Source organism: Ceratina calcarata, unplaced genomic scaffold, assembly GCF_001652005.2.
Source record: "Ceratina calcarata isolate Rehan_Ccalc_2016 unplaced genomic scaffold, ASM165200v1 scaffold1.2, whole genome shotgun sequence".
In the NCBI taxonomy this organism is placed as follows: domain Eukaryota; kingdom Metazoa; phylum Arthropoda; class Insecta; order Hymenoptera; family Apidae; genus Ceratina; species Ceratina calcarata.
In genome coordinates, this window is record NW_017130861.1 from 39558 (window position 1) to 53462 (window position 13905).

Here is a 13905-nt window from a genome sequence, read left to right on the forward strand (position 1 = left end):
TTTTTATAACGTGTGGACGGAATGACAAAAAGAAATTGATTTTATAAATAAAAAGAAATACTGATATTACCATTATTTAGAACGCGAGTTTGGGAAAATGTCAATACATTTAACTTAAGACGATAAATCTGTCTCAAAAAGCGAATTGCTAAGCACGAGCATGATAAATCTGTCATATACGGAGGAACGATAAATCAGAATCCAAATTTACATCTGCTTAGTCATACGTGTACTGTGTACAGAAAAAAATGTTAAGTAACGTTCATAAATCAGTATCGAGAATTTAAGGCGTACCAATGAAAGTCTTGAAAATAAATCTCACCCATGTGAGAAGATGCATTATTTAAAACGAAATCATGAATCAAAGGGTTGCATTAGTAACGTAATGTTACGTTTACAAAAAAAGTAGTGTACATTAGAAACAATTAAATAGGCTCTCCACACTGAGCGTAAATATAGAAATGTCTCTTAATTTAACAAATGAGTATATCTAAAAAATTGGCAATTCTATTATTTGTGATTAACGAATTGCAGGCTTTATTTCCGATTTTCGGTGAAAGAAGGAGCTCAAACGGAGCTCGAGGAAAATCACTGCGATGGCGGAAATGAAATCGTACGGCGACGCGACGTCAGCACGGTAAGCCAAGGGCCGTGAACACAATAAAAAAGGATAACTTACCCAGATGATCCTGTTCCCTCTGAACCTTGCCGGGCTCGACGATCAGCAGACACCAGATGGACACCAGGGACACCGACGAAAGTAATTTTCCCAATATTCCCATTTCTCTTCTTCCGGGCTCCCGTTTCGAAGCGATGAAAACACGGACCTCGCTGGAGCTCGAAATAAGCGCGCGCGCACACGGAAATGTCAAATCAGTCGAGTAGACACTGACTTTCGTCTTGACCGGGTTAATATTTTCTCCATTCGCGTTCCCCCTCTCTCTGTTTGTCTTCTGCACCCATCAATACGACTTCTCCTCTTCGGAAGTATGTATCACCCTCTTGACTGTTCGATCTTTAAGTGGGCTTGATTCACAGAAAGACGCGAACTGCAAAAGAAATTATTTTTCCTTTACAATGGGATAAAGCTTATAGTTCGTTTGTTATAGTTAACAATTATGACTGGACTGTAAATTTTATGCATTTATAACAAAATTAGGTATGTACAAAACAAAAATAATATATAGTATACAAAAGTACATCAATCTAGTATCAGCAGCAGAATGCATATCATGATGTTGAAAAGATTAAAAGACATTCTTACTAAATCTTATTTTTTATATTAATACTCGACAAGTTTTGCATAAATATCCTCAGTCTAGTTATAATTCATTTTATAGTTAGCATTTATCTTATTATGTCCGGAGAACCAGCCTCATTTAACAACTCGTTTTATTTGTTTTTATCTCTGTTGTTTCTCATAGTTCAGTAATAAAAAAATTTCTGTACTGTAGTGCGTACATAAAATTGAATTACGAAAGAACTCCGTCAGTTCGGTAGTCTAAATTATGTAGAAAATGGTGGGAAAACATGGAAGGCTTGTTTACAATTCTATACATATAAAATATCATAACCATAGCACGTGTCAAACGTAAGCCAGACAAATTTCGATGCTGATTTAAAAATGCATGCACATTGTACACGGTATTGATATATTTATTACACCGAAATAAGCGGAAACATCACGTTTTCGCCTCACGTTTTTAAATTTTCATAAAAATGTATTACGAGGTATAATGGATCTGCTTTAACGAATGTAAAGAAGAATATAGAATAATCTGAAGAAATGCGGAGGATATTTCCACATTTTATACAAATTCCTCGTGGTTCTCAATTTATTTAGCTACTGCATCGCTTCGTTCGGGATCGAATAATCGAAACTTATAACAAAAAAATGACTACAATCGAGCATTACAAATATACGCTACGTTGTTTGATATTAAGTTACTTTTCACAAATGAATTTATAGAGCTGAATGTTCTCTTTCTCTCCCTGTACGAACATTTTTAATGTATAATCATAATGTAGATGGAAGAAAACGGAGTGCAAATAACGAAGAATAACGCTTTCCCATTAAAATTCTTTTGCCTCACAGGTTCCAGTATGATTATACTTAATGTATGTACCTGCTTGAGAAAAAGATTAAAAGACATTCTTACTAAATCTTATTTTTCATATTAGTACTCGACAAGTTTTGCATAAATATCCTCAGTCTAGTTCATTTTATAGTTAGCATTTATCTTATTATGTCCGGAGAACCAGCCTCATTTGCCAACTCGTTTTATTTGTTTTTATCTCTGTTGTTTCTCATAGTTCAGTAATAAAAAAATTTCTGTACTGTAGTGCGTACATAAAATTGAATTACGAAAGAACTCCGTCAGTTCGGTAGTCTAAATTATGTAGAAAATGGTGGGAAAACATGGAAGGCTTGTTTACAATTCTATACATATAAAATATCATAACCATAGCACGTGTCAAACGTAAGCCAGACAAATTTCGATGCTGATTTAAAAATGCATGCACATTGTACACGGTATTGATATATTTATTACACCGAAATAAGCGGAAACATCACGTTTTCGCCTCACGTTTTTAAATTTTCATAAAAATGTATTACGAGGTATAATGGATCTGCTTTAACGAATGTAAAGAAGAATATAGAATAATCTGAAGAAATGCGGAGGATATTTCCACATTTTATACAAATTCCTCGTGGTTCTCAATTTATTTAGCTACTGCATCGCTTCGTTCGGGATCGAATAATCGAAACTTATAACAAAAAAATGACTACAATCGAGCATTACAAATATACGCTACGTTGTTTGATATTAAGTTACTTTTCACAAATGAATTTATAGAGCTGAATGTTCTCTTTCTCTCCCTGTACGAACATTTTTAATGTATAATCATAATGTAGATGGAAGAAAACGGAGTGCAAATAACGAAGAATAACGCTTTCCCATTAAAATTCTTTTGCCTCACAGGTTCCAGTATGATTATACTTAATGTATGTACCTGCTTGAGTATTACTTGTATTTTTGTACTACGAATGATTTAATGGGAAATAGAATAAGATTATATGAATTCTTATATAAATTCAATATCATATAAATATACATGGAGATATCGTTAATATCGTGTTAGAACAATTTTGATGTTAGAATATTAATCTCTCTTCATTTGTTACACAAGGATTCAATTTTTGACTGATTGAAAATCTCATGAAGAAACTGATTAAAAATCAATAACCGAAAAAAATATTGTGAAGTCAACGTTGTTTTAATGGTAAGAGACGATTTGGTCAATTATGTTTTCATGAGAATTCCACACGTCCATCCTCATTCCCTGTATTCCGCAAATATCTGAGATTCTGGATCGAGAAACAGGAACGTCGATACAACAACGTCAATCCAGTGAATTTTTCATAGAGATTGATTGCACAGACACATTCTCACCGATTAAATAATATCAAGTACATCGCATCTTATTTGACATAACAGAGAACTGGTTGAATTCAGTCCACAACTGAATGCATAAGAGAATATAATGCATACAAAAAGTAGGTACTTATAGTACAGATGTTGACTTGTTCTGTTATCATTTCTTAATGTACGTACGATTAATTATTACATTTAATTACTGCGTACATAAGAATGGATGTAAAAATTCCAACCATTTTGTTGAAAATGTTACTTACATAAATAAAGTATCATTCTTACTCGTGCAGCGAGAGATACAATTGAAACAGGAAAGAGTTTAAAAAGAGGGAAAGGCTATTCAGTGGTAGTATTGCAATTGCGGCGGAGAATACGGCGCGACATTAATTTTTAACACGGCTCTTCCGTTTACGCGGTTCAACTTCATAAGCTCGGTCGGACTGGGTCGGGACGCGAGAGAAAAGCGAAACAAAGGGAGAGATTTTCATGTTCTTTGCCGCTCCAGCTCGAGAAACAGAAGCTCGCTCTTCGCTTTTAGAGAACGAGCTCGGGAATTCACTGCTCGGGAAGCTTGTACCCGGGGCATTAATATGACGTATTCGCGGAGACACGTTTACCTAATGAGATTAAAAGTTATTGGGAATTTCGGTTAGCTTCGATGCATTAAACATATTAAACGACGACCCAATGCGAATTATCCTCTATCAAATTTAGTGAGTCATAAAAGTATTAAACAGTAATTCGTGATTATATGGGCATATTATATACAACCAACTTTTAGCAATGATCACATAAATTTAATTCAGGGATCTATTGAAATTTGAGTTCCGTTTTGTAAATGTTTCATTACTATCGTCAATAAATATTTCGAGGCGTACAAATTTTAAATTATAACAGTACTCATAAATTGTGAATCATGATAAATCTTTTCACCCATAGAGCATTTATTTTCTGATTATTGTGTTGCCTGTGGTATCCTGCGAATAATTCTATAAAAATGTATTTTGACTATGAATAATTCTCTGATAATATATTGCAAACAAATACATAAACCATATTATAATACTTTTTGCATTCTCATCTCTTATTCAATTCTTGTCCTACTTTTGATGATAGGTTTCTAAATTCTTCATCTCGATATTTTACTACAACTGACAAGTAAGATAAATGGCATGGTAAAAGTCTTAGCGAGGAACGTTGACACTTCCTATCTGTATCTGATTCGGTGGAAACTTAAACGCGCATTGACATCCTCTCAATTTATAGACCCCCTGAATCGATCTTGTAGTCATTACAGTTATAGGAACAGGAAATAGCACAGAGGAGGAAAAAAGATATGATTCTCATTCAGTAAATTGAACCGCTTACTTTTCATACCCCAGACATAAAGTTCTGTTTCGTATAATATACAAACTTCCCCTCGCGTAAGTCCTATAAATATTTACGCTCTTCGCCAGTATGTTGACACAGCCTCCGACGAGGGAAGAAACCTTGACCTGATAAACAATTTTCTTGAACACTTGGCGAACATTGATCCACAGGGGTGAAAAAATAAATGGTAAATTAAAGAACAGAGTTCTAAGTTTGGTAAGAGATTAAGTTTTGGAATGATAGTGATTAGGAGTTCAATAGCCCAGAAGTGCAATTACCAATTCAATAACAATTTGGTAAATTACATATTCTTGTTACATAGATCCCGCGTTTCCCTCATTCACTTAAACAAAAAATAGGATTTAGGAAAATTATTACTATCATATTATATAACAATTACTGATGTGTTAAAATTTTAAATTATACAGAGATTTCGTTTGTGCAGTGGAGACCGACAAAATTTATGTATTTCGATGGACAGAGCGGGATCGATGTGGCCTACTTCAAAATTCTTTCGGATCGCAGGTTCGAAGTTAATCGGGCGAAACGGATTCCGCGCAGAGGGAGAATTGACGCGTTACAGGGGTAAATTTCGATCTTATAGGTGCCTCGTGTCACCGATAGAGAAGCTGTCATCGACAGGTCACTCGATTCGGGCCACCTCGAAGGCGTGACATGATGCGACGTGACAATATTAGCGTTGAGCGACCCGATTTGTATTATAACCCCGACTTTGCATTCTGGGATCATTCTCGTTTCATCATCAATATCACAGAATTTTATAACACCATTAAACACAAAAATTCTCAAGATTAATTGAAGAATGAGGAAAACAATTTGGCATTCAAGAATTTCATCTAACCAACTGATGATGGAAGTCCAAGGAGTATCAAACTTTTCAGAGCTCTTCATCCGTTCGTGAAAAATACGAGATCTCTTTCTGACGCGCTCCACCGGCGGGAATAAATACGACCTTTCGCGGGCGAAACTTCGACGAAGTGTAACAGATGGCTTCCTGACTCGGGCGTCAAGTTTCGAGAGAAGTGGCTAGGCACCGATATCCATCCACCTCCGTACCCAGGGTAGGGGTTGGAAAGAATTTAACAGCACCCCGGGGACGATATCGAGAACGCGACACTTTCGACACATCGAGCATGATCTCTTTAAAGGGAGACTTCAAACATCAGGCCGGTAAGTAATCTCCGGCTTTGTCTCGAGATCTGTGAAATAGTTCGTTTCAAAGACAAAAGGAAAATGGATCCGGACTAGAGGATTGGAAGAGCATCGTGAAGGGTTCGTCCTTTACTATTCTGAACATGATCAAGCCAGCAATGGTCTTTCTATATTTCTGTATTTCGTATACTATTTTATTTCACTTTCTACTTTATTTAAAATAATCTTTATATTATATAACAACTCTTAAAAAGTGAAAATAGAATAACAAAAACCTTTTGTCAGGCGTAGTTCTTTTTAGAGTTAGAAAATGCAATTAATTACTAGGAGCGTTGATTGCGACTGTTCGTACTAAACCTGAAGTGAAAAATAAAAGTGCTTGCCATCAGCTTAGTCGAAACTATAATCGTCTGTAACAATTAGGAGATTTCGAGTAAAGCTTCTTGAAAGGTAATAAAAAAAAAAAAATATCTCGTTCGCTTCTAAAAAATGAACGCGTTCACAAACGACAGATGCATCCAAAACGATAATAATTCCGACGAAAATCCTCGAGAGTGGATTAAATTTCAGAAGCTAATCCCCACTCGTCTGCGGCGCTCGTCAAACGCCAAAAGGGAGAATCAACGTCGTAGACGTGACGCTGCGTACCAATCCAAGGAATTAAAAAATCTCGACCGTTTCGAGGGGATGCAGCATTCAGAAAGAAAGAGCACTCTGAGTACTTTCTCCCTGCGCCTTTCTACCTTGCTCACTCACTTCGACAGAAACGGTCTAAAGATGCTTTTCAGGCTCCAGCGCGGATCAGTATTCCCGTGCGCTGAGTGGGTTGCACGTCATGGGCGTCTCACGAAACAACCCTTGGCCTTGCGTTTCGCTATGAGCTACATAATCCTCTTTAGGAAGAAACGCCTTCATGATTCATGTATCAAACTAACAATAAGTTTGAACGATGAAGAGCAGATTGATGGATCGTAGCTTGATTGCGGAAGGGATTATCGAACTATGGAAGACCGGCATCATTTGCTTACTACTTGCATCCTCGATGGAGGAATAAATTATAATAAAACGAGTTGCTGTTTTATATTAATTTATTTCGTTTTCCCTCGGACTTCGACGAAAGTATTAACGTGAACGACCGATTATACTGTTATAGAACATTCAAATCAGCATGCTATTAAATTGTAATCTTTGAAATAACGAGAATAAGTATTGAAACGAGGAAAAATGTTGAACATTCGAATACCAAGAGGATTGGAAGCGGATAAAACGGGGAAAAAGAAAGGTAACGTGTGGACAAAGACAGATGAAATGGTCCAGGGAGGAGGCGCTGATCCGTAATCAATCACAATAACCTGGATATTCGATTTCTCCAACAATTCGAATCGTTCACCAATTGATTTCATCCGAATCGAGTTATAAGAAAAAAAGATATGATTCTCATTCAGTAAATTGAACCGCTTACTTTTCATACCCCAGACATAAAGTTCTGTTTCGTATAATATACAAACTTCCCCTCGCGTAAGTCCTATAAATATTTACGCTCTTCGCCAGTATGTTGACACAGCCTCCGACGAGGGAAGAAACCTTGACCTGATAAACAATTTTCTTGAACACTTGGCGAACATTGATCCACAGGGGTGAAAAAATAAATGGTAAATTAAAGAACAGAGTTCTAAGTTTGGTAAGAGATTAAGTTTTGGAATGATAGTGATTAGGAGTTCAATAGCCCAGAAGTGCAATTACCAATTCAATAACAATTTGGTAAATTACATATTCTTGTTACATAGATCCCGCGTTTCCCTCATTCACTTAAACAAAAAATTGGATTTAGGAAAATTATTACTATCATATTATATAACAATTACTGATGTGTTAAAATTTTAAATTATACAGAGATTTCGTTTGTGCAGTGGAGACCGACAAAATTTATGTATTTCGATGGACAGAGCGGGATCGATGTGGCCTACTTCAAAATTCTTTCGGATCGCAGGTTCGAAGTTAATCGGGCGAAACGGATTCCGCGCAGAGGGAGAATTGACGCGTTACAGGGGTAAATTTCGATCTTATAGGTGCCTCGTGTCACCGATAGAGAAGCTGTCATCGACAGGTCACTCGATTCGGGCCACCTCGAAGGCGTGACATGATGCGACGTGACAATATTAGCGTTGAGCGACCCGATTTGTATTATAACCCCGACTTTGCATTCTGGGATCATTCTCGTTTCATCATCAATATCACAGAATTTTATAACACCATTAAACACAAAAATTCTCAAGATTAATTGAAGAATGAGGAAAACAATTTGGCATTCAAGAATTTCATCTAACCAACTGATGATGGAAGTCCAAGGAGTATCAAACTTTTCAGAGCTCTTCATCCGTTCGTGAAAAATACGAGATCTCTTTCTGACGCGCTCCACCGGCGGGAATAAATACGACCTTTCGCGGGCGAAACTTCGACGAAGTGTAACAGATGGCTTCCTGACTCGGGCGTCAAGTTTCGAGAGAAGTGGCTAGGCACCGATATCCATCCACCTCCGTACCCAGGGTAGGGGTTGGAAAGAATTTAACAGCACCCCGGGGACGATATCGAGAACGCGACACTTTCGACACATCGAGCATGATCTCTTTAAAGGGAGACTTCAAACATCAGGCCGGTAAGTAATCTCCGGCTTTGTCTCGAGATCTGTGAAATAGTTCGTTTCAAAGACAAAAGGAAAATGGATCCGGACTAGAGGATTGGAAGAGCATCGTGAAGGGTTCGTCCTTTACTATTCTGAACATGATCAAGCCAGCAATGGTCTTTCTATATTTCTGTATTTCGTATACTATTTTATTTCACTTTCTACTTTATTTAAAATAATCTTTATATTATATAACAACTCTTAAAAAGTGAAAATAGAATAACAAAAACCTTTTGTCAGGCGTAGTTCTTTTTAGAGTTAGAAAATGCAATTAATTACTAGGAGCGTTGATTGCGACTGTTCGTACTAAACCTGAAGTGAAAAATAAAAGTGCTTGCCATCAGCTTAGTCGAAACTATAATCGTCTGTAACAATTAGGAGATTTCGAGTAAAGCTTCTTGAAAGGTAATAAAAAAAAAAAAATATCTCGTTCGCTTCTAAAAAATGAACGCGTTCACAAACGACAGATGCATCCAAAACGATAATAATTCCGACGAAAATCCTCGAGAGTGGATTAAATTTCAGAAGCTAATCCCCACTCGTCTGCGGCGCTCGTCAAACGCCAAAAGGGAGAATCAACGTCGTAGACGTGACGCTGCGTACCAATCCAAGGAATTAAAAAATCTCGACCGTTTCGAGGGGATGCAGCATTCAGAAAGAAAGAGCACTCTGAGTACTTTCTCCCTGCGCCTTTCTACCTTGCTCACTCACTTCGACAGAAACGGTCTAAAGATGCTTTTCAGGCTCCAGCGCGGATCAGTATTCCCGTGCGCTGAGTGGGTTGCACGTCATGGGCGTCTCACGAAACAACCCTTGGCCTTGCGTTTCGCTATGAGCTACATAATCCTCTTTAGGAAGAAACGCCTTCATGATTCATGTATCAAACTAACAATAAGTTTGAACGATGAAGAGCAGATTGATGGATCGTAGCTTGATTGCGGAAGGGATTATCGAACTATGGAAGACCGGCATCATTTGCTTACTACTTGCATCCTCGATGGAGGAATAAATTATAATAAAACGAGTTGCTGTTTTATATTAATTTATTTCGTTTTCCCTCGGACTTCGACGAAAGTATTAACGTGAACGACCGATTATACTGTTATAGAACATTCAAATCAGCATGCTATTAAATTGTAATCTTTGAAATAACGAGAATAAGTATTGAAACGAGGAAAAATGTTGAACATTCGAATACCAAGAGGATTGGAAGCGGATAAAACGGGGAAAAAGAAAGGTAACGTGTGGACAAAGACAGATGAAATGGTCCAGGGAGGAGGCGCTGATCCGTAATCAATCACAATAACCTGGATATTCGATTTCTCCAACAATTCGAATCGTTCACCAATTGATTTCATCCGAATCGAGTTATAAGTGTTAAGGGACTTACCGCAGCTATTTCAATTGATTTCTTATCCGAACTGTCGTTCGCGAAATTAGATGATTAAAATGAAGAATCGGTAATTAACAAGGAACGAATTCAGTATAAGACACGCTCCTATCGTTATTCGATCAAGTACCAACAACAAATTCTATTTTAAAACATTTGGCTTCTACATTTCTGATTCTACTCTTCGATTTGAAAATATCACACACAGAGCTTCCATATCAAAGGATTTAATTTTAATATTGAAGGACTGGATAGTTTCATTCAACTGGAACTTCCGTAGAAAAATGAAAAAGAATTGTGGAGTAATTAAATTCGTATTGACTAGGAAATTGTTTAAATTTAAATTTATATAGAGCAGTTCAATCTTCGCCGGATCGAGCATGATCTCTTAATTGTAATCCTTGCCACGCGTGGGTTTAACGTCGCTAAGAGAATTGTTCATGCGCGAGCAAAGGAATGGCAGCGAGAGAGAAGTTCGCCTCATTTACTCCGACTAATCTTCGCACGATGCATTTACGTTTAGAAGTTAATGCGAAATAAGACAACTCGAAATCTCGAATGAGCCCAACGCGGCAACAGACGACTGTCTCTCACCGAACGTAACGCTTCGAAGTTTAAGTTTGCGTGAGCCGTAAAACCTCTGCCAAAAGTTTAAGATATGTAATAAAAAGCTGTGTCCAATATTTGAAGCAATGAACTTTTATAAAAAATGCTAATAACAGAGGGCGAGGTTGATCACCGTGCCCTCTGATACCGTTGCTCTCCTTAAACTTTTCGCGCGTGCCAATAAAAAATTACTTCTCCTCCGTAGTTTCCGGCAGTTTATTAAGCTCCGCCGGCCAAACGAATGGTATCGTCGTCAATTTTCTCGTAACGCTTCGCGAAGAAACAGAGGCGAACTAACGCTTCAAACGGAAACACAAATATATATATCATCGACGGTGCGAAAGTTTTCCACGATGCAGCATTATAACTTGTCGAACGCGACTCTTACCGAAATTTCACAATCAATGTTTCCGCCACTCCGTATTCTCCGCGATTTCTTACATCTTGCGCTTTCCTTTTACGATCGGCTCGTAACATTTCGTGAAACTATCGAAGGGAAACAAGTAAAAGCCACGTTCAGACGAAAACGAGTAAATCACGTATCTATAAAACTTTGCTAGTTCGATCTTTACGTAGTTGAACCAGATTTTTATCAAAATTTCATATGATCTGATTTCTTTAAAGACTTCTTGATTTCTCTATCCACGGTATAATAGTACATATTCAGGGATCACGTAGGAATTCTTTTGTCTGGCAAGTTTCATGTCGCCTGTGTGCACAGAACACGTGCGACGTACAATTTATTCGGGAAAATATCCAATTGAAATGGGATTTTGCGGAAGTGCAACGGCCGGCACACTATGAGAACTACTATCGTATCCTCAAAGGCGGATATTGCTCCAGGTCGCCTAAGTTCCCGTGCCAAGAAGACGATGTAAAGTAAGTGGCGTAATCCACTTGGATGGTTTCGCGTTCTTCTTTCTCGGAATCAGAATATGTTTCGTTTTCATAATTTATTATTCTTGAAAATTCGTTTTGGAACGTTCATATATTACTGCGAATAATTACAAAAATTTTCTTATATGTTGAAATGGGTGTCACGTTTGAAAATATATTTGCCCGTATTTCGTGTTTCGTTTCATTTGATTCCCCAGGCGCTCGAAACGTTCCCAAAATTCCTATTTGGATTTGCATTTCGCACCAGCAGCAGCGTTTACTTAATTGAATTGGTTAATAAACAAATCTCGATCACAGGACAGGGAAATCGGATTCCAACTCAGGCCAATTATCGATCTAATCCTTAGTTGGTGGCGAAGTTCTGTGCCAGAACCCGTCGAATAGACAGTAGAGGAGAAACGCTTGGCCAGACGGAGAGCCGGTCCTTCCCGAAGCACAATAGCGTTGGCCAAGACGCGAGCTAGATGCTCGCTACCTAGCGAAATTCTCGTTCTCACTAGTACAGTCATCCTTCCTGGGTTATCGGTCCACTTTCTCGTAATCAACGTGCACAAGTATGCGCAAACCTGGCCGACTTGAGGAATATTGAGACCCCGGTTGAGAATTGCATCGAACTTCTCCTTTCTTCATTCGGTTCCGTCTCTATTTCCCATTCTTGTTCGCCGGCTCTATCGTAGGTATACACGAGCGGAAGCACGAAGACACCGGCAGACTCAGACATGCTCGCGCGTACACACAGAGCTCCCGTATGTCCCGTGGTAATTGCACTTCTGGGCTATTGAACTCCTAATCACGAAGTGACAACTGTTTCCAGCCGCGTTCTCCGCGCATTTACCCTTGTCCTATGTCTCTATCAAAGCAGACTATTTGCCCCCATTCCCTCTTCTGGATTCGTGCACCGGAGGCCGATCGGTCTAGAAAATTCCGTCGCCGTGCCTCTCCGCAACCACGACATTTCGTTCGCTTTTCGATCCAAGTCCTTTGTTTCTTACCCCCTCGCCATTTTCTTCAGTCTGCCTCGTTCGACGCTCGTTCGGCCCTGTTACCTTTACCTTCGCGACGACCCCGTGCCCTCGTTTCACCGTGATCTGCCGTGAAACGTAACTGAACGGAAAAGGACTCCGATTTTCCATTTCCTTTTGAAGTCCACGAAAACATTCCACCGTTCCTTCTACGCTATTTAGTTCAATCCCTCTTTGTCCTCGACGCGTCTTTAATATCTTTCTCGCTCCAACGATCACTATTTCTCGTAACGGAGTCCTCTCCAAGTCCTATCTCGTTTTTCTAGATGGTTCTCCTCATCGACTCCTTGGGTCGCTCTCCCTGTTACAATGCGACCATCAAAACTATTGTTGCACAAGCTAAAGCTAGCGCGTGCTTCCCAAAATAGCAAGTTTCCTTAAAACACGGCCGCTATACGTGTAGCTTCACCGTTTTCAGGACTGCACGTTGGGTGCTTCAAACACCGGCTTCATTAAACGACACAAATAGTCATTAAGAGCCTGACGTGATTCGTTTTCAGTTTCCATAGTTACTCGCCACTTATTATCGGACTGTTGTTCAATCAATGCGAAGGACGCGATTAACCGACGAAGAGTAGACATCTTTTCCATGTGAAACCGTTGATCGTCGGTGCACAAAGTAGAAGAAGAAGAAGAAGAGTAAATTGCGATCGACGATGGAAATGAGCCGCGTCGATGAATCGCAGAAATTTCCGAACGTTTCGTTTCCGAATCCATGTGAATTGGGGCGAACTAAAAGCGAGAAATGAGAAAAAGAGAGAGTAGCCGAATTGTGGAGGTGGGCAGCTTTGGAAAAAAAAATTGGAGGAAACTCGTTGATTGGAGAGACTCTTCCCCGTGGTATGTATTAAATCGCGCGCGATATCAATATTTCGCGTGCCGCGACATAAATATTTATCGATTCCGCATCGATATGCATGGATCGCTGCAGCCAGTATCGTTATTACCGTCAGACGTACGCGAACGTAACGCCACAAGTTGGAGGTACAGAACGTTTTACGAAATACTCGTTCGATGGAATTGAATCATCGGGGTACAAATAAAATAAACGATTTCTCGCCAAAAGTCGCGAAACCATTTCAAAAATTCATAATTTTTTTAAATTCTCTTTTGCGTTCTATTTGCACAAAACTTTCATAGTATATCTTTGTAGGGAAACGTACAGTTTCATTTAACATACCATATTTATGAGTATCGAGTTTTATTTTGAACATCTTTGACCAACGATTTAACTAGCCATCACGATCGCCTGATTCAACGGCTCTGGATTTTTTCATTTAGGAATACATCAAAGAGAACGTGAATGCTAGTAAACCAAGGGTTTTT

General features: G+C 38.7%; 1 protein-coding gene across 1 annotated transcript in view; it reads right to left on the reverse strand.

The window, feature by feature from the left end:
- LOC108630968 (uncharacterized) overlaps positions 1 to 13905 on the reverse strand; it is a gene marked incomplete at its 3' end in the record, with an annotated part of 108978 nt that overhangs the window by 30008 nt on the left and 65065 nt on the right. Inside the window, exon 2 of the mRNA XM_026818433.1 lies at positions 680 to 1049. Within this exon, the coding sequence (XP_026674234.1) occupies positions 680 to 782 (103 nt within the window). The remainder of the gene's footprint in view (positions 1 to 679; positions 1050 to 13905) is intronic.